The 22,218-nt window shown below is 34.3% G+C and overlaps 1 protein-coding gene across 4 annotated transcripts in view; it reads right to left on the bottom strand.

Moving 5' to 3' along the window:
* Positions 1–971: 971 nt before the first annotated feature.
* The window catches only part of ZNF148 (zinc finger protein 148), a 127,208-nt gene continuing 105,961 nt past the window's right edge, over positions 972–22,218 (bottom strand). For 3 of the 4 annotated variants that reach the window (XM_045540100.1, XM_045540099.1, XM_045540098.1), the window contains exons 8-9: positions 9,538–9,656; positions 972–9,268 (exon numbers count right to left, since the gene is read on the bottom strand). In XM_045540100.1, coding sequence (XP_045396056.1) covers positions 7,670–9,268; positions 9,538–9,656 — 1,718 coding nt within the window. In that variant the 3' untranslated portion in view covers positions 972–7,669. The remainder of the gene's footprint in view (positions 9,269–9,537; positions 9,657–22,218) is intronic. The other variant, XR_006732685.1, reaches the window with a different exon arrangement.

Genomic DNA, 22,218 nt, shown 5'->3' with positions numbered 1-22,218 from the left:
AATGTTCTCTATTTTCACTGTATTGGCCTGTATATATTTTTTATCTTCTGGAACTAATTTATTGATATTATATTTTCTAGAAAAGTATCCTAAAACAGGGAACAACCGTACTATCAATGTGTTGAGGTAATTGAATGTATTCAGCACAGTGCCCAAAACATCTTAATACTCAATGTTTAATAAAGTACAATACTCCAACTATACCACCATTAACACCTTTCACGTGGTCAAATAAAGATGCTAGTAGCCTCAACCATCTAGTATTTGCATCTAGCACAATGCCTGTTACTAAGTAGATGAATAATGCTGAATGAAATGCAGGGTAAAAACAGCTACGCCCCCAGCAAGTAAAGATTCTAATCAACAGAAAACACATTATTACTATCACAGGTAATGTATTAATACTTCTTTGGCTCCTTTCCCCACCTTGACAGAAGCATTATATTAATAGTTTCAGAATCTTATCAAGAATGGGAAAAGCTAGGGAAAATTAAGGTGGTTACAACTTTAAAAGTTCACCTGTGTAAGCAGGTAAATATGCAGATGCTCAAATGTTCTCTATATTACAATTCATTTCTAAACTTGAGTTTTCCCAGTTGTTTGAAAATCATTTTGTAATGTCATTCCCATTTACAGTATCACATTTCACATCGCAGGTCTTACACATATGCATATACATCTGCATGAGTGTGTGGGTAAAATATTTTATTGTGTCCTTTTCATATTTGAAAATGACAAAAGAACTAAAATTGAGACCCAAATTTTAGCTTTAGTTCACTTAAAGCTTTTACCTCCACCGATTCTTTATCCATCATATGGATATAATTTATTCTAACACCTTATCGGGTTCACCAAAGGGAGAAAAATAAAATAGCCAGAACTCTGAAAAAAATTTTTTAAATTCTATCCAAACATATCAGAAAATTTGTGCATGAAAACTTGTCAATTAAGACTCAATGACAACACATTAATTCAAGTGACTTCAATTTTATTTTTTTTATAATCTTCAGAAGGTGGGAGAAGTATCATGTAGAGTACCTTCCCACCCCTCTCCCCACCATTCCTAATCATTCAAGAAAAACTGGGATCTAGGAAATGCGTTAGTAGACTGTTGATGGTATTACTCTGTACAATTGGTTAAAGCACCATGCTAATAAGGCCAAGGTCCCAGGACTGGTCTCTGCAAGGGCCAATTGATTTAAATTTGTTCCGTGGACCCAGACTGCACTCCTAACTGCAGACAGCTTTCTTACAATGCATCCCGCTGGTCACAAGATAGGGTACTGGCAAGGCGGTAGATGGATGAAAACAAATCTATCTCCAATAATGAAAGAAAAAAAAATCCCATGTATGCTACTAATGGTGGGTTAATAGAATCTTATCTGCAAAGAAAAAACCACATATATGTTCTTAGCCCTATGTTAAACATTTCAAGTCTAAAATACTAAATGACAGTAACATTTGACTCTTGCATTTTAGAATTGGTCTAATAACATTCCACAAAAAGCTATAGTAAAGGCCTTGAAAATTGTTACCCAATTTGTATAACTGTTAATTCCACACAGACATCCTTTTCTCTTTAATATTAGCTATCTATGCACCACAGTTTTTGCATATTTACCATTAGTTATTTGGTTCAGAATACTGTGAAAAATTCAGCTAGAAAATTATCCAAAAAACCGTATTCTGTATTTTTTATTTTCAAACAGCCACATTTAAAATGCAGAATTTGCAAATATAAGTTAGTCTAATAATTCAATTTAAAATAAAGCAAAACAACTTGATTTAGTATCACAATACATAAAATGGCATTATAAACTCCAAATGGCAGGGTTAACTATGTGACAATCATGCCAAAAGCCGTGAAACTCATTAAACCTCTTATGAATAGCTCAGTTTAAAGAACATTTCTATGTTCCATGACTATGCATGAAACAAGCTTTCATTGTATTATAAAGGCTCAGCAATTCATCATGGCATAATATGGGGTCAAGCAACATTTTTTTTTACAATAACAATAAAAATGTTATTTAAACAAAAAAAATCCTCCCAATTGTTTAAAAACAATTCTATTTGGAGGGCAAAATATACTTTAAAATATATTGACTTACCAAATTCAACTGTCAGGCTGCTGACTACTGATGTAAAAGTTTGTATTTAAAAATATCACAAATATCTTTTAACAGTGAAAATTTCAATGTAATAAGTTTCATTGCAAAGCAATTTTCACCTGAGTAGATTTTGAAATTTAGTGCTCATATTTCTGGGGAAGGAAGGGAGGGGAAAGACCCACTTAGTATCTGATACTGAGTTTGCAGTTGATTCCTTCACACTGATTTCCTAGGGAGTTAAAGAAACAATCTGCTTTGACCTTCCCAAGACACACGATGCCCCTTCTTTCCCTCGTAAATTTGCTCTGGCATTTTATGAACTCTCAGTATCCATCAAATATTTCCATTTAGCTACTCATTCAAGCATAGCAACCCAATTCATTCAGTTCTATACAACAGCGTCTATATTATGTACATGTTTAATTATCAATAGGAAATAGAAAATAAAAATTTACAGTGATTGAGAAAAGGTCAGAAAATGGGATAGGAAAAGTAATACTGTATAATCAGAATATCCTATTGTCCTACCAGTTTTAATGACAGGGTTTTTCCTTTAATAGTTGAAATACAAAAAAGGCATAGGGGATCCCAGGAAAATAACACTATATATCAGAAAATTCAACGTGCTCCACCATCAGGATTTCCATCACACATTTAATTTCTTCTGTACAATTTTTATAAACTTATTTTTCTTTTCAAAATCAGATTTTCAGATTAAATTCAGCACTACACAGTATGCCCTTGAAGTAAAATGAGGTTACCTGCTTTATTTGGATACCAAGTTCCCTTCCAGACAGCATTAAAATAAAGACAAGTAAGACTACACAGATAAAATCCAGTATAATTCAAATCGAACAATGAAAAATTTCCCCCATATTGTTGCAAAAGTCTTTCTACTGAAATGCTTTGCTACAATAATAAAAAGCATACATTACATATAAAAGATACCAGTGTACTAAAAAGTGACAGAAGTGGACTAGCAAATCCTTCAAAGCACATTATATAAATGACTAGCATTTAAAAACATTTTTCCTATAAAATGTAGGTCATATACATTTATAAATTGGCGGTTTTATTTCTAAAGCAGTGATGTGTGTGTTCAAATAGTTAGCTGTTCTGTACAGTATAATATCTACTCACTTCAAACTACAATAGGTTTGTCTTTCTTTGTATTGAAGTTGAATAAATTCATCTGATCAGCTGAGAAATCAAGCTTGAAAAATAAGTATCTAAAAATCAAAGTAGAAAGTTTAGAATTATTGAAATGTAGCTATGAAATATGAAGAGAACTATCTATTTCACAATGGAGCTGAAGTCACCTCAAAACTTACAGGCTTGAATCTAAAACAGAAACAAATATTAAAATCCAAAGCAAACCACGAAGTTAGGTAGCAGTACAGAAGCAGGAAAAAAAACAAACAACAACAATACATCCCTTCCTTCAGTGTGATGGGCACTAAGTTTTGCGGTCTTCCTCCATCTTGCAGAAGAGTGGTAAGGCCATTCAATGCTTAGTGAGTGAGTACAGATGAAGTCAGATTTAGCCTGTCTCCCCTGCAACTTCAATTATGCTGTGTAAACAGTGTTACGTTCCAATAGGAGGAACAATGGAATTTGCTTATAAAAACTGATTAAAGATAATCATTATTAAACGAAATAAGGATAATTAATAACTCTGAAATGTTTTTAGAACTTTCCTGATGCTACTTGTAAAGTTAGCACTGCTATGTATTATTGCTTACATACAGTACAACATCATATGCCTTCTAACATAAAGCAGTACTGTGATTTGTTTGTACATATTTACAGATTCTTAAAAACAAGCTGTAAAAACATTACATACTTTCAGACAATACAAATTAGCACATTGGTACTCACTTCAAAACAAATGGAATGCATAACATTAATAAACATCATAAAGGAAGACTCACATAAAAGTCCTTGATTGTCAAGACACGTTTATATATAAACTCTAACTGTGCAGAATTAAAAGATTCAATCATAGGTACATCCTTATTTGATGAACCATATTTACAGCATGGTATTGCATAAAAAAATAAAATAATGTTTACAGGGTTTTACTTTTTTATCCATTGGATTAAAGAAAGCAACAAACATAACAAGAAATGTTTGTCTGCTTTAGTTTGTTTCCTACCAAAGTTTAAATGAAAAAAGGAAACATGATTTTTATTTGCAGAATATAGCAAAAACAACTGGAAAATTATTTCCCTGAAATAAAGCAATTTGAAACAAAAAAGGTTTAAATTAAATTGCAGACTCAAAATATTTCTCATTGATAATAGTGCTTCTTCAAGTAAATATACTGTGAAAAATGAGTTCTAGTTTAAAATGTTCTAAGAAATGTAGTACTATAGTAATGCCTACTTTTAAAGTTTCCCGGCTTTATTTTTCAACAGCCCTTTAAAAACCCAAATTAATAAAATGAAAGAAGTGGCAAAAGATCTAACCTAGCTGGTACTTTGCAAGTGTCTCTCATTTGTGGAAACAAAATCCTGCCCTGAGCACAAGGTCTTTTTTGCCTCTTGAGATAAGATGACCCGACTGCTGGCATCCTCAGCCAGAGCTAGGAAGATGGACTCCTACCTTATTGAGTACCACATTTGCATGTAGATCTAAAATATTTAAGAGCCACTCAAATATTCAACACCAAATGAAGTATGTGTGCAATAAGAAGTTAAAAAAAAAAAAACCCTTTTAGAAGATGGTTCAAGAGATATTACCTCATCTAACGTGATGTTTCCAATCTTCAAACATGAGTAGGTCCCAAGAGATAAAGCACACCTCATTCACATTGATCAAAATTTAAGGGTGTACAAGCATGTTTTTATAGAACAATTTGCTCACTGCAAGAAATGAGAAACATGAATTGTAAAAGGATATTTCATATCCTGCATGTTTCTATCTAAAGCAGCACACAAGGCTACTTATTTTCTCTATTAATGCCCAGATAGAAATTAAATAACTTTCTGAACCAAAGTGGGGAAACCCAAAACTGTTGAGATGTTTATCATGTGATGATCACACAAGGTAACTCTGGTAGGCATTTAGAATTTCACAGTAAGAGAGTGATGACTATACTTAAACGGTAAGTCACTAAGTTATGCTGGCTGAGTATCACTTATCCCAAAAATGCTTACAACTTGGTAGAAAAGTCTGCCATTATGTAAAGAAATGTGTTAATGACAGGAATGTGACACCTGAAATTCTGCTTGCATAACTATCATTTTCCAAGGCCTTCCTTCCTAAGCTTACCCTAACTGCTCAGCATTAGAGTCACATTCTAAAAACTGTGCTGGTGATGTTAAAACAAAACAAAAAAAACCCTAAGTGTATACTAAGAATTACATCATGTTCTCAATGGAACAAATTTTTGATCAGGCTCCAAAAAAGTCAACTTAGGAAATGAATGCCTACTCTCATCAAAAGTACTATGCAAAAAATACAAATGCTTATCTAGGGTGAGCACAGTTCCATTTTTAACATCTCACCTGAATGAAGCCTTTTTGCAATTATGTGATGCACAACACACACCAATCTTAAGAGTCAATAATGGCAGAACTTAAATATTTACTTCAAAGAAGTCTAAAATTCTCGAAAAATTTGGCAGCAAAGAAAGCTGTCAAATGGGAAAACTAGTATTTTAAGCAAAACTAATAACTAAAGCTTAGAGAAAACCACATTAAACATAATTTATATTCCTTATCATAAAAATACCAACATATTCAAAATAAGTGAATATTAATAAAGGACGTTAAGGGTGAATAGTTCTTTGCTCCCTTTCTTTATGAGAACAGTCTTGGGATAACATTAAATAAAAGAAAAAATAATTTAAATGGGTAACATATTTCATACTGAAACAAAGAATGCAGATGTACAGGGCCAGTATAAAAGTTAAAATGGAAATTAACAACAAAGTTTCATCTTCTGAGGGTATTAAGTTTACATTTTCACTGGTGCTATGTCACTCTGTGCATTGTGACAAAGATGGTGGAAATTTAAAGTACAAAAACAAAAAAGTTGGAGCAAATTAGAGGATAATAGAATCAATATAACTAATGTTATTTTTCAAAAATCAAAAGTGTCCAAAGTGTAACTCAAACCATCATTCTTCAGAAAAGTGTGTGTGTATAGATATATATATATATAAAAAGCACTATTTATTGTACCATGCTGCATTATTTTTAAGACAAAGTATAAAAAAAAAACATTCATGGTATAAGGATAAAGTCTGTAGTTTATTTAGATTTTAAAATGCAACAAAAAATTTCCGATCACTCATCTAGCTGAAAAAGAAATTGTAGTTACTGGAATTAGTAAACACTTTTGGTTTGTAAAATTGTAATGAGCAGTGTTCATTAAAAAGTAACTCAAGATAAAATAAGCAATTAAAATGCCCATTTCTTTAGTTTCTCTGGATACTGTTTAATTATCCAATGTATCAAGAATCTAGAAAGAGAAGGATTAAACCAGGTTTTACAGTTCCAAAGATACCCCAATTTCCTTTTATTGCCAAAAATTAAAACTGTCAATTATGAGATGATTATGACACAACCATATCAAACCTAAAAATCTAAATTTTTTTTTGAGAAATCAAAAATACCAAATAGATTCTAAGTGCTCTATGTTAACTGAAGTGTATATGTAAAGTAAAATACAATTAAGCTTTAAAACATGGAATATACATTTTGTGTAAGCATTATGTTCTTGGGAATGTAATCTACAGAATATTTTTTTACTAAAACTTCAAAACCTTGATACCTGCACATGAAAAATCATAAAAAATATCTAGGTACAACTGTACAAAGAAACTGACACCAATATGCATACTTCCATAGAGAAGTGAATGCTTCAACAGTTGTGTATTTTGGTAAAAGTTTTGAAAGTATGCATATCTGAAAAGTAATTAGGCTTTTAAATAGTGGAGTCTTAGACTATCAGATTTTTATTACTTTTTTTTCTTCAAAAAAACACATGTCAATATAATGCAAAATGAAAATCAAGGGTATATGGCATATCATTCTTTTTAAAAGGTGGTTTCTTGGTTTCTTTTTTCCCCCTATAGGACCCACTAATTTATTTAAGCCATAATCTCTTGACATTTAAACTTTTTAAGTTCATTCTGTAAAGTATACTCAGATTCCCTGCTGAAGTGCAATGACTATGCTGAAAAACTTAGAAACAGTATGAGTAAATTTCACACAATTACTAATCTCCTAAGAATGTACAATGTTATCAGTTAGGAAACAATTGTGCGAAAGTCTTTTTTTTTCCTTTTTAACTTGGTGTAGGTGGAATAGCAAGTTTCTGATCTAAAACAAGTAATGCATTGCTTCTATAAAGGTGACAACATGTAAGGCAGTTCAAAGAATGCTGACTAACCAAACAAAATGCAGTTATTGGATTATCTTGCTATTCATATCAGCTTAACTTGTTATTACGCACTGCTCTTAAATCTGTACAGCACTCCATTTTACACAGAGTAACCCCACTCTTGATTAATCTGTTCTAAAGTGCCAGTATTATTTACACGGTTTTTTTTAGCCAAAAGTCTGGCCAGTTGTGGCATCAGGTGAAGATGTCATCCCAGCTCTATTATCATTTACATTCACCAAGGGAAATTCTGAAAATTCAGCACTTGTCCCTGGTCCCCGAAGGTTCACCTGTCCATTGGCAGTGCTAAATTGAGTAGCTATTCCAGCTCTTGATCCATGATATGGAGCACGGAAGGGCTGTTCAAAGGAGCTCATTTGGTAAGCTTGGTGGACAGGCTGAGCCTCAGCTTTCTTCTGAGAAGTCACTTGATCCAAAAAGTCCTGTGTGGATGTGGCAGAAGCATGGTTTGTCTCATCACCTGAAAAGGGAAATGAGTGCTGTGAATCACCAACTATTAGTCCAAAGTGGGACTTATCTGGAGTTGTTCTTAGTGGAGAATTCATTCCTGATCGAAAGCTATTGATGGGCATGGCGGCATAGACTTGCTTGTCTATGGACGAGAATGTTGGTGGATTTGGAAGGGTCTGGTTATCAGTCACAAAGTTAAGGCTCGGGCTATTCAAATAGGCATCATTTTGGCTAGTTCTGTCCAAAGCCTGCTGCAGAAACTTTGAATATTCCTGCAACATGTTGGCTTTATCTGATGAGGATGCTTGGGAGCTTGATCCAACATTGTCTGACTGGGTGACTTCAGGTACCTCTGAAGAATTTATTGATATGCTAGAAGACACTTCAGTATCTGCAACACTGAATGTTATCTCATGCTGTCCATTAGCTTTATGGGAGTAATGATCCAACAGAGTCTGCAGTACCTCATCTGGAATAACATTTTTGTCATGATTATTCTTAATGTCCACATTCAGTGCCTGTGAATCTAATATGGACGCTGTAGTACTTTCATCAATGACACTGGCCACAGCTGCTTGTGTTACAGAAGGCTGAGAAGCTATGGTACCCACATTCAGCGCATACTCCCTGCTGTTGTTACTTGCTGCTTGAAGATACCGCTTCTTCTTCAAAAATTGCATGGCATCATCATAATTAGTACTACTATGCACAGGTTTACTGGGCCCCTCTTGCAAATTATCAACCTGATCGATGTCAGCATTGCCTTCTGAGTCCAGTAAAGCTTGTTTATCCACAAGTTCAAACGCATACTTTGAAACTTTGCTTTCTTCATATGTGGACAGAGGTGAAATTGTTTGATTTTGCTCCAAGGGCTGCTTCAGACTTCTCTTACTATTAATTTTTTTGAGAACTAATTTAGGTGGGTGTATTTCTCCTGATGCATCTTCTAAATGCGATCCCCCAACTGAAGAATGTGGCATTTCAACGGCATATTCTGCTACCATATACTCATCTTTTACTTTAGTACTTGAAGAGTAAAGAGGCAAGTAATCATTTTTGTCTTTCTTCAGGTCAGATTTGTCCAAAGCACTCTCTTTGTCCATTCCCGATGATTTCTTCTCAGCTTTCTGCCTTTTCTTTTTTGGCAGTGAGTTATCTTTTGGTGATGTAGAAAAGCCAGAATCTTCCTCGGATGTCAGAAGGCCACCTTTGATGGCACATCTGTTTAGTTTTTTGTCATGATTTTCATGGCACATGCGTTTATGTTTCAATACACGATCTGTTCTGGAAAAATACTGTTGAATTCAGAGGTTGGTAGTGGGTTTTTGTGTTTTGGGTCAACCAAGAAAAGAAAAAAAAGAAATAAAAAATTAATATAAAGATATGTAAGTATAACATAAATAATTCCAAATCAATTCACTGAGACAATGGTCTATTATAAATCTAATCAACGAGAGTTAGAAAGTTCCTCAGTTCTAGTAGTATACAATATTTTCTCATATAATTTATTGAAATTATTTTATAATTTAATTAGTATAGAAGAATTTCAAGCTACGTCTCTTACCTGTAAACAGTATTCACACTGGTAAGGTTTTTCTCCACTATGAGTTCTCTTATGCCTTTCCATATGATATTTTTGTATGAATCTCATACCACATTCATCACAGCGAAATGGTTTTTCACCTAGTACATGACACAGAAAGTTTAAAACAAAACAAATAATTGAAAAATAATGAATTGCTTTGCCATAAGCATCTCCAAAATAAAAGGCTTTTGAAAGTTATTATTTATTTGCTCTTTTTAAATAATAAAAAGGCTCCCCTACACTAAGTATATCTTTCAGTTTAATTTATCAAGTATATTTTGCTTTATAAATACGAAAAGAATTAGCAATATGCTGTTGGAAAGAAAGGGCTAAAAGCAAGCATACTCAATTTTCCTGCCTTTTTGTTACGTGTGTACATGCTCTTTCCATGGAGACCAGTAGTACCAAGAATTTACAACAATAACATTGCTTCAGTAGAGGAGCTGACGTTTCTAATCTTTTTTCAATCATACAAAACAATATTTTAGAACATATTTTGAAGGAAAAAAAAGTTACCTATGCATAGTCCAACACAATTCTTGGGTATAGTTTTTTAACTCTTATTTTTAAAACTTTTGTTGTTAGACGAAATATGAATCCTAGGAAAATATTCTTAAAAATGTAATTTAATAAATATTTAAAAAGCTTAGAGACTTAAGTTTCAAACTTAAGGTTTGTTTATATTGATTTTCTTGTTTTCAACTCAAACCAGCATTTCTCATATCATTTGGGGGAATGAATTAAACTGAGTACTGTTAGTTGGACACACAACTGCCTCCATCCCCATTTTTTTTAATCCCTTAAGAGCTATAGCTATGAGGAACCATTACTACGGAGCTCTAAAACAGTTTTTACTGATAAAATCACAGTCTAAGTAAACAGAGGGTATGACAAAAAAAGTTACCTTAAGCAATGCTGGTTTGGGGAACTACTGTTTCTACCTTTCATACATTCAACAAAATTTTACTGAATGCACTCCTCTACCTATATAGCCCTGCTGTAAGTTGACCTGCCGCAGAAGGTTAAAAGTGTAAGACATACTTTTTGTCTTCAAAGGATTTATAACATAATTGGGCAAACAAGATACACACATTATAAAAAGACAACTAACGAAACTATGTCCAGCTCTGGGTTGGTTTTACATCTTTATATCCCACTATTTCCATTCTTAACCAAACCAAACTACCTACCATCTCATGCTTTCCTACTTTTGCCTTGATTCATGCTGCTCGTCAGTCAGGAATGCCCACTTCTGGGTGTTCAGATACTATATTCCCTTCAAGACCCAATTCATCTCCTTTGGGATACTTTGTCCTATTTTCCCAGGGCAAAGAAGACACCTTTATCTTCCTTCAGTTCCAGAGGATTCCACCTGTTCCTCTCCTATGGCTCTCATTACTTTCAACTAAATAATTATTCTGTACATCTCTCTTCTTCTACTAGATTTTATTTCTTTAGGTCAGAATCTAGGCTAAATCATATTTATGTAGCTCAAAGTACCTTGTGCAATTTTAAGTGCCAAATGAATGGTATAAATGATTATTACAGATTATTAGTAGTAAAAATGTTACCATGAGCTAGCATGATTTAGAAAAGCTTCTTGGAAGTGTTGGAATTTGAGCTGAGTAACACTTAGATTACGTGTGATTAGAGCCAAGGAAAGAAAATTTGGGCAGCAGGGGGCAGGGTACTAAAAGAGGTCAAGGAGAAATGGTGTCTAAGAAAAGAAGTTAATTTGGCAACAAGTAAATTATTTTATACACTCAAGAATGTAATCGCTAATGTAATTATTATAGAGTTACTAAATACTAGGGCAGAAGGGACTTTCCAGTGGCTTTCACACTATGTTCTTAGGAGTTCCACAGAGGCCCCCAAAGGCTGTTGGTGGTGTGGCAAAAGACTCAAAGCTTGTCACCCAAAATTCAGTACAGAATAGCTCACTCCCATATAATAGGGCTCCAAGTAAGGATTCCAAATGTTTAGAGACTATAAAATAGCTTAACTTGGCCAAAAGGTTAAATGAATGAATAATGAAGCAATGGAAGCTGGGAAAGAAGACCACTTACTTTAAAAGTTTGTAAGTGAAAGAAATGAAAAAAAGGAGATGAGAGGTAATAGTTAGGGGGGAATCTACTCAAGAATAAGTATTATTATGGCTGGAGAGACTAAATTGTTTGAAGACAGAAGAGCCAATGAAGAAGAGAAATTGAATAGGAAGACTGAACTAAAACTGAAATGGCACATAATCAAAAGAACAAGATCCCACAGGAACCAGGATGAAAGTAAGAAGATTACAGGTAATGTTGTTAGAAAGGAGACGTAAAAATAGATGCAAATTTTGAAAAGGAGACTGTAGATGACAGAGTTCATTAAGGTCAGAAGTTGTCATTTATCAAAAGTAAGAAAGGGGCTGGGCATGGTGATTCACACCTGTAATCCTAGCACTCTGGGAGGCCAAGGAGGAGCTCAGGAGTTCAAGACCAGCCTGAGCAAAAGCAAGACCCCATCTCTACTAAAAATTAAAAAATTAGCCAGGTGTGGTGGTTGTGTGCCTGTAGTCCCCAGCTATTTGGGAGGCTGAGGCAGAAGGATCATTTGAGCCCAGGAGTTTGAGGTTGCAGTGAGCTGTGATCAGGCCACTGCACTCCAGAGCCTGGACAACAGAGTGAGACCCTGTCTCTTTAAAAAAAAAAAAAAAAGACAAATGTGGAATGATTCTGCTTATGTGAGGTATTAATGGAATACGCAAATTCAGAGAGAAAGTAGAACAGCAATCACATCAGGACTGGGGGAGGGAGAAAAGGGGAGTTATTGCTTAATGGTTACAGAGTTAAATTTGGTTATGCAACATTAAAATGTACTCAATGTCACTAAATTGTACACGTAAAATGATTAAAATGATAAACTTCACAGTTTTTAAAAAGTAAAAAGATAATCCACAGAATGCAATAAAATATTTGCAAATTATGTATCTGATAAGGGACACATGTCTAGAATATAAAAACTCTTACAACTCAATAGTAATCAGATAAATAAACTAATTTAAAAATGGGCAAAAGATCTGAATGGACATTTTTCCAAAGAAGATATACAAATGACCAACCAGCACATGAAATGATGCTCAATATCTTATCACTAGGGAAATGTAAATCAAAACCACAATGAGATACCACTTCACACCTACAAGGATGGCTAAAATCAAAGACAAACAGTAACAAATAATAGCATGGATGTAAAGAAACTGAAATCCTCATACACAGCTAGTAGGATTGTAAAATGGTGCCGCTGCTTTGGAAAGCAATTTTGCAACGTCAAAATGTTAAACATAGAGTTACCATATGACCCAGCAATTCCACTCCTAGGCACATACCCAAGAACACTAAAAACATAGGTTTACATAAAAACTCATTCATAGCAGCATTATTCACAATAGCCAAAAAGTAGAAATAGCCCAAATGTCCATCAACTGATGAATGAGTGAAAATGTGGTATATCAATACATGGAATATCATTCAGCTATAAAGAGAAATAAAATTAAGTACATGCTACAAGATGCCCATAATAGGCAAATCCATAGTGACAGAAAGTGATTAATGGTTGCCTGGGACTGGAAGGGAGTGGGGAATGGAGAGTGACTAAGGGGTATGGGTATACTTTTTGGGGTGACAAAAATATTCTAAAAATTAGATAGTGATGATAGTTGAACAACTCTGTGACCATACTAAAAAGTATCGAATTGTACACTTTAAATTGGGTTTTTTGATGTGAATTATATCTCAATAAATTTGTAACTGAAAAAATACTGCATGATAAAACAACTGACACCATGCAAAGTAAATGAGAAATGCTTTCCCCCTCAAAAGAGCTCAAAATTAAACTCAAAATAAATTAACTGGAGAAAAATCTGTTTAAATTGTCTGATGCATTCTAATAGATGATCAAGAATTAAACAGCTTATTTAACTATTAATAGAAGCAACACTAAGACATTTCCTTTAATGAAAAAGTACTAGAAACAGTAATACCTTAGAAGTAATTTGCACAAGTGGTCCTTTGTTGCTAAAAACAATGCCTCACAGCACCCCTACAAACTACATACAATTATGATGGCTAAGTCAGCCAAGGGTGAATGCAAACACAAATTCACCTTCTAGTCAATTATCTTTTGATTACCCACTGTTGTTAGTTCTCATTTCTGTTCTTTTCTGTCTTTTGTTCTCCTTTTGTATGTATTTCCTTTCTTTTTTACCATCTTTCTTTGTATCTTTGTTCCCTCCCATCCATTTTTATGCTCTTATCCTTTCCCTCTTTTTAACCAGCCATTCTAGAAATTTTTAAAATTTAAGTTTCACCATTTAAAGATACCTGCTTGTTGATAGATTAGGTAATATATTTACACGGTTCAAAACAACTTTTAAAAAGTAAACAGGAGGACCAAGTGTGGTGGCTCACGCCTGTAATCCTAGCACTCTAGGAAGCTGAGGGAGGAGGATTGCTTGAGGTCAGGAGTTTGAGACCAGCCTGAGCAAGAGCAAGACCCTGTTTCTACTAAAAATAGAAAGAAAAAAAAATTAGCTGGGTGTGGCAGTACACACCCCACAGTCCCAACTACTCAGGAGGCTGAGGCATGAGGATCCAGAGCCCAGGAGTTTGAGGTTGCTGTGAGCTAGGCTGACGCGACAGCACTCTAGTCCAGGCAATAGAGTGAGACTCTGTCTCCACACACACACAAAAAGTAGACAGGAAAATGTCTTCCTCTTGTCTTTGCCCCTACATAGATAACTACATTTATTCATTTTTCTTTCCAGAGTTTCACATAACATAAGCAAAAATGAATACATTGTCTCTTTTCTGTTTTTCTCCCATTCTTTTACAAAGATAGCATATTTTATTCACTGTTCTTATCTCTTTTTTTCTTCAGCCAACAAAGAATCTTGGAGATTTTATCAGTAGAAAGAACTATCTCATTCTTTCTGACAGCTAGTATTTTTCACTGATGGAAAGACAGACATATTATAATTTACTTAACCAATTCCCTAATATTTCCAAATATTTGCTATTATAATTTTATAATGGATAACTTTGCAAATACAGTAACTCACACCTTTGCAGGTACATTTGTGGGATAAATTCCCAGAAACAGAATTTCCGGACAAATAATAAACACATTTGTGATTTTGAAATATATTACTAAATTGGTCTCCACAGGAAATGCTACCAATCAGTACCTCTACCAGCCATGTATGAGTGACTGTTTCCCTATAACCTTACTATAAACTACTATGTCGTCAAACTTTCTTATGACTGCATACTTAACAGATAAAAAAATCTCAGTACAAGCTTAAACCATTTTATATTTCATTTTCTATGAAATGTCTGCTCATATTTTTCATTCATTCTTTAAATTTGTTTTTATATATTGTCGTTCTTTTCCTTGATGACCTGTAAGAGCTTCATTAGGGAGGTTGGTCTTTTGTGTATAATGAGTTTCAGGACTTTTTCCCCCCTTGAATGGTAGGGGTAGAGTAGTTTGCTACTAGGGGTTTTAGTTTTTATGTAGTTGAACTTACCAATCTTTTCTTTTATGGATATCGGATTTTGAGTGTTATTTAGAAAGGACTCTTCCACTCAAATGTGCCCATATTTTCACAGACTCCTAAGTTTAAATTCTACATTTCATTTTTCACATTAAATCTCTGATATATTTGGAGTTTATCTTGAGACAGAATGTGTACGGATAAAACTTGGTTTTTTCCAGATGGCTATCCAGTTTCCCAACACCATTTATTGAGAAGTTCAGCCTTTCTCAATCACATTTCATCATTTCTTTATCAAAATCATACACTAGTACATTCCATGGGTCTATTGCTAGACCGTGTATTCTGTTCCATTGGTGTGACTATTCATAAGCCAGAACCAAAATTATTAAGCCTTTAAAATGTCCTTTAGGCAAGGTGTGGTGGCTCATGCCTGTAATTCTAGCACTTTGGGAAGCCAAGGCAAGAGATCACTTAAGGCCAGGAGTTCAAGACCAGCCTGGGCAACAAAGCAAGATCCCATCTCAATAAAATAAAAAAATAAAATAAAATAAAATAAAATAAAATAAAATAAAATAAAAATCATCTGATAAGGCTAATCCTATCATTGTTCTTTTCCTGTGTTCTTCTGGTTTGTCTTGTTGGTCTAATTTCCATATAAACTTCAGAATACCCAAGGGCTCTGGAGTTTCTCTTCCAATAGTCATACATTGAAACCATTTCCCCCACTTTGATGTTTCTCCCTAGTAACTTCAATACTGCATACACTTAGCTGTTTATGGGCAAAAATTCTTACTATAGTAAATGTGAAATTATTAGGGTAAGCTATATATGAGAGGGTTATAAAGACATAAGCTTTATGCATAATCTACTTGCTGTGGTTTGACATAGCTGATTTTTGGCAGTTTCAACTAATCCTCCTCTTTCCCTCTTTTCAAACCATTCTAATCTAGCTTCTCCAATTACTACCCTATCAAAATGGTTCTTGCAAATCACCTTCAAGTAACCAGTACAACCAAATCTCTTTAGTTATCTTACTAGTCCCCTCAACAGCATTCAACTCAAATAATCCCTTTCTTTTTATTAAAATTTGCTTTCCCCCTGGCTTCTACTATATTCGTACTACTACTTCAACCTGACTGCAACTTGCCAATGGTCTTTCCAGCTCACCCTCCTCCCTCCAAATGTGAAATGTTAATTCTTCAAGCCTTCATCCTAAGCTTTCTGCTTAACTCTCATTCCGTATTTTCTTCTTTGGCATAAAGGGAAGCTCATCTATCCACAGCTTTAATTACTCTCAAATCAGAGCTCCACACCCACACATCCAAACTGCCTATTCAATTACATCTATATCTATGACACATGGATCTCAGACACATACATCCCACACTAAACTTGTGGCCTTCAACTCAAAGCTTAGGCCATGAATGGTACTCCCTTTGCCACCTAGCTATGTAAGCCAGAGGCCTATCCAACTTTTCTCTTCTTTATCCTCTCCCCATATTCAACCAATTAACAAGCACTACTGACTCGCCCTAATAAATACCTGTCAGATTTGTCCACTTCTCTCCATTTCCCACTGTCATCACCCAGAGTTCAAGACACTATCATTGCCTGGCCTGGATCGTTATATAACATCCTCTAAGATCCACTCTTCTCTAATTAACACTACAGCCAGATTCTGTTAACGTAAGTAAATCTGATCATGTTTAAAGCCTACTGATGGCCTTCTGTTCTCAGGATAAAAATTAAAAGTGGGTCCTCTGTCATCTGGCCCCTGCCTTTCTCTTGTGTCTGACTTTTCTTTACAATTCCCCCTTTGCTTTCTGAGCTCTCATCAAAGTGGCCTTCTTTCAATTCCTAAAACTGTCATGCTTTTTCTCACCTCTGTGATCATTTTGTCCGAAAATTTCTCCACAAAACTTACCTAAATCAACTTTTTGTTATAACAGTGAATGTAAAGCATTTTAATACTCAAATGATATCTTTTTATTAATCAGAATGCAAGTGGAAATTATTTTAATAATGAAGGGTCTTCATAAAATCTAGGTCAAAAATATTTATGATGATAGCTATGACAAAGTTCACATGGTCTTACATACTGGACAACAGAAGGGAATGTCCATATTTAATAAGTCATAAAAAAGGGCAGACACCAAAATTTGTAAGAATAATAAATATTACACTAATCAAAAAAGATCATATGCTATTACGCAATGCAATATAAAATAGTACTTAAGAGTGAAGGTTCTACAGCCATAGTAGCTGGGTTTCAATGCTGGTCTCAGGATTTCTTATATTTTTTAAACTCCTAAGACTTGATATTCCCATCTGCAAAATGGAAATATCAATAGAATATACCTCAGAAACAAATGTTACATGAGGTAACTCATAAAACGGTAATTTAAGAATGAGGCCTTGCACAGTATAATAGCTCAAAATGTTAGTTATTAATAACAAAAATGAACAGGTTGATAGCAAATGATTATTTACATATTGATTATAATTATAACCCAGTGACTGAGCTATACATCCCAGATGAAAATATCCTTAAGTTGAATAAACTCGGGAAAAGGTAAAACAAGGAGAATTATTGAAATAAATGGACTAATAACTACATACTTAATAATTCTGCTTAGAACTGTAGAGAATACCTTTGGCATACTATCTTTCCAGGAGGTTAGAAAGATCATTTATCAGGGCAAGAACCACCCATATACTATGCAAAAAATTACATTCTACAGGAAATCATCTGAGACTAAATTACCACCAATGAAGTAGAAATTAGGTTATTACACAAAACTGAGAAGTTGCCACAGTAACATGAAGTCATGTCAATGTCAGTTAAATCAAATTGGCAAAAAACCCAAAGACCTTAAGGTAACTATGAAAGAAGTAATTTTTCTGGATAGAAAAATTTTAAAAACCCACCTTTCCAGTATAGAATAGTTTTCTTTCTCTAGAATGGAAGACAGTGAGAAACTTCAACTCCTACATTTCAACCTTTAGAAACATTGGCAATGTTTGCACATTGTAAATAATAACAGGTTGGGGTCACCACTCCCACCCCCAAAGAAAGTAAAGAAAGAGTTCTCCCATTTTTCCTGGGTTTCTTTTTTTTTTCTTTTGCAAAGCTATGAAATTATACATTCATAAACACCAAAATATTTAAAGTGGTCTAGTTCTAGAGTTCCTTAGGATGAAACAGCAAATGAGAGGAGGGGAACTGTTTCTTGGCTTCTACAGATTAGGTTTGAGACTTCTAATTTGTGAAGTAGATAACAATGAAGAATGATCCATGTCCTCTAGTAAGAGCAACATCCCAAGCAAGCCCTGTTCACAATTTTAAAGATGTGAGAGTTGGTCTAGGAACCATACATGAAAAATATAAAACAACCAATGTCCTAATTCTGAAATAAGCTGAACATCACATAAATGTGGCCATTTCCACATCTCATTTTTCTGTCAGTCAAGTTATATAGTAGGTACACAACTGGTACGGTACACAACTGGTACTAGTATTTAAGCAAATTAACACTAAATAATTAATGTCTTGATAATGGTACCTAGGCAGTACAAGATCCAAATTAAAGTAATATTAATTTATGGTAAATACCATCTAAATGTGACATATGTAAAATTAGTAAAATGGTTGGGTATGTGGGCATCAGTGTGTCCTTATCAAAAAGAAGTATGAATTGGAATTCCCAGACATAAGACAAATTCTAAACAATACTGTTTAGTAAACACTATCCTGTTAATATTTTAAATTAGTTACATCTATTTCTGAACTTGATACAAATCCCCTAATTTCCAGCTACCTCTTCAAAACAAGTGCCCTAGAAGTAGTAGTAGCACAACAGTGATGACTACATTAAGCACATAATAGGGTTACCAAATCAGATGACTCAATATTGAATGCCTTAAAAAGAAACTCTTGTCATCAGCTTATTTTCTTCCTCTTCATAAAAGACTACAAATGCACATCAGCCTTCTTCCAAGAAAAAATTAACCAGGGTATGAAAAGATGAAGGACCAATCTCTCAAAAGCATACTCTTTCATCACTAAAATCCTTTTCCTATGCAGAGCCCTAATCAGGGTCCTTTGGCTTTTTGCCCAACCTTACCACATGTCTCTGTTATTCTGCCACAATATCCTGACTTGCTTTTTTTTATATTAACTGCTACTCATACTTTAATTTCATGTACACTGCATTTGAGAAATATGGTTTATGTGCTCTAATTTGAGCACAGAGCATTATTAACACTACTTTCATGCAAAGAATCCAGAAAGTCTGGCTCAGAATTAGTTACAATTTCAGCAGCTATCTTTTCTGGATTTGGTTGTCAATTAAATATCTAAAGAGTTAATAAATAAGTACTACAGGTTCTAGGAACATAAAGTGGTCTGGTACAAGTGCTCTATTTTTAAAGTTACCATCTTAAAAACATAGGTGAAATGTGTATTCCAATCTGGAATACCTGTCTTACTTATGCCCATGAGCTTAAAATTTTACTGAGCACCTTCATGTGGCAAGCACTTGCTAGGCACTCTTACATTTAAATCAACTCTATACTTGTACACCATATACAAAAATCAACTCAAATGGATTAAAAACTTAAACATAGACCCCAAACCAACAACATCCTTGAAGAAAACGTAGGGGGAAAGCTCCTTGACATGTGTCTTGGCAATAATTTAGTGGATAAATGACATCAAAAGCATAAGCAACAGAAGCAAAAATAAATAAGTAGGACTACATCAAACTAAAAAATTTCTGTACAGCAAAGGAAACAATCAACAAAATGAACAAGGAACAGGAAAAAATGTTTGCAAAACATATATCCAAGGGGGCTACTATCCAAAATATATAAGGAACTCATACAACTCAATAGCAAAAACCCCACAAATAGCCCAATTAAAAAGTGGGCAAATGGACAGGTATGCTGGCTCATGTCTATAATCCTAGCACTTTGGGAGGCCAAGGCGGGAGAATCACTTGAGCCCAGGAGTTCAAGACCAGCCTGGGCAATAGTGAGACCCCCTCTCACTAAAAAAAAAAAAAAAAGAAAAGAAAAAAGAAAAAAGGAAGAAGAAGAAAAGAAAAAGTGGGCCAAGAACCCGAATATACATTTTTTTCTGAAGAAGACATGCAAATGGCCAATAGTCACATGAAAATGTACTCAACATCACTAATCATCAGAGAAATGCAAATCAAAACCATAAAATATCGCCCCCCACCTGTCAGAATGGCTATTACCGAAAAGTCAATTGATAACAGTGTTGGTGTAGTTGTAGAGAAAAAGGAATCACTGAACACTATTGGTGAGACTGTAAACTGGTAGAGCCATTATGGAAAACAGTACAGAGCGTCCTCAAAAAACTAAAAATAGAACTACCATATGATTTAGTAATCCCACTTCTAGGTATACGCCTAAAGGAATTGAAATCAATATCTCAAAGAGATATGTGCACTCTCATGTTTACTGCAGCATTATTCACAATAGTCAAGATATGCAAACAACCTAAGTGTCCATCAACAGATGAATGAATAAAGAAAAGAAAGTGTGTGTATATATAACATATGCTGAAGTATATATTTCAATATTAACACACAATGAAATGTTAATCAGCCTTAAAAAAAGAAATCTTGCCATTTGCAACAACATGGAGGAACCTGGAGAACATTGTTAAGCAAAAGGATCCAGACACAGAAACAAATGCTGCATGATCTCACTTGTATGTGGAATCTGAAGAAGCAGAACTCATCGAATGGTAGTTAACAGGAACTTGGGTGAGGGCAATAGGAGGATGCTGGTCAAAGGATACAAACTTTCAGTTGTAAAATGAATAAATTCTGGAGATCTAATGTACAGCATAATAATTATAGTTAATAATAATGTATTGTATACTTGAAATTTGCTGAGAGTGAATCTTAATAGTTCTTACACACACAAAAAAGATAACTATGTGAGGTGATGAATATGTTAATTAGTTTGATTGTGGTAATCACTTCACAATGTATATCAGATAAAACATCACATCATACACCTTAAATATATATAATTTCTATTTGTCAATTATGCCTCAATAAAGCTGGGGAGGGGGAGAATATTTGCCCAAGGTCATGGTGCTGATAAACCAGGCCAGGGAATCAACCTTGCGTGGCCACCTTTCATCTCCAGAAAAACTGCTTGAGCACCATATTCATGTACCTCATAGTTTATCTCAGGGCAGCCCCAAAGTGTGAACCTTTGGATTACATGTATATGCTTTTTTTAAATAATCTGTACCTCACCTGTAAGAAATTAGATAATGTTCACTATTTTCTGTAGAAAGAAAAAAAAGTGCAGACTAGCAATACATCAAGTGGCACCCCAGGCCTTAATTGGTTCACTGAGCAAGTATTATGTGTTTGCCGGCGTCTAGTCTTCTTCCAGGAAAATGGCGGGAGTTCATTTTTTTTTTTTTTACACTATTTGACTATTTGGTTAGTTTTTGCAAATGTATATGCATCTTTGAACGCACAAAGCATAAATTTTCCTGTTACTCTCTATACCCCCTTCTTCCTGCCCCTCTCTGTCATTTTGCCCATCCCTGCTCTCCAGGCAACCAATTACCTGTTTTCTGTCTCTATGGTTTATCTTAATTATTGTTATGGATCTTTTCAAACATACACAATAGTAGAGAAAAAAATAAAGATCCCTCCTGTATCCATCACCCAGGTTCAGGAATTATCAATACTAGGCAAATTTTATTTCATCTACCTATTCCTAATATTTCTTTCTTCCTTTCTTATTTTAACCAAGCTAACTTTTTACTAGAGTGTAACAGTCATAAAAGAAAATAAACCCTAATCACAGCTCAATGAATTTTCACAAAGTACACTGACTCATGTAACTAGCACCCATAATCAAGAAACAAAATATTCCCGGCACCTTCTAAGTGCCTCTTAAAGTCCCACCTGATCACTAACCTCTCAAAGATATTGACTTTCCAGACTTTTAATACCACAGCTTAGTTTTCCCTTTCCATTAACTTTTATCATGGAAAATTTAAAGGATATAAAAAGTACACAGATGGTACCCTCACTATATTTTTTAAATAAACTTATTAAAATGTA

Source organism: Lemur catta, chromosome 1 (genome assembly GCF_020740605.2).
Source record: "Lemur catta isolate mLemCat1 chromosome 1, mLemCat1.pri, whole genome shotgun sequence".
NCBI classification, from domain to species: domain Eukaryota; kingdom Metazoa; phylum Chordata; class Mammalia; order Primates; family Lemuridae; genus Lemur; species Lemur catta.
This window is presented reverse-complemented; position numbering and strand designations above follow the sequence as displayed.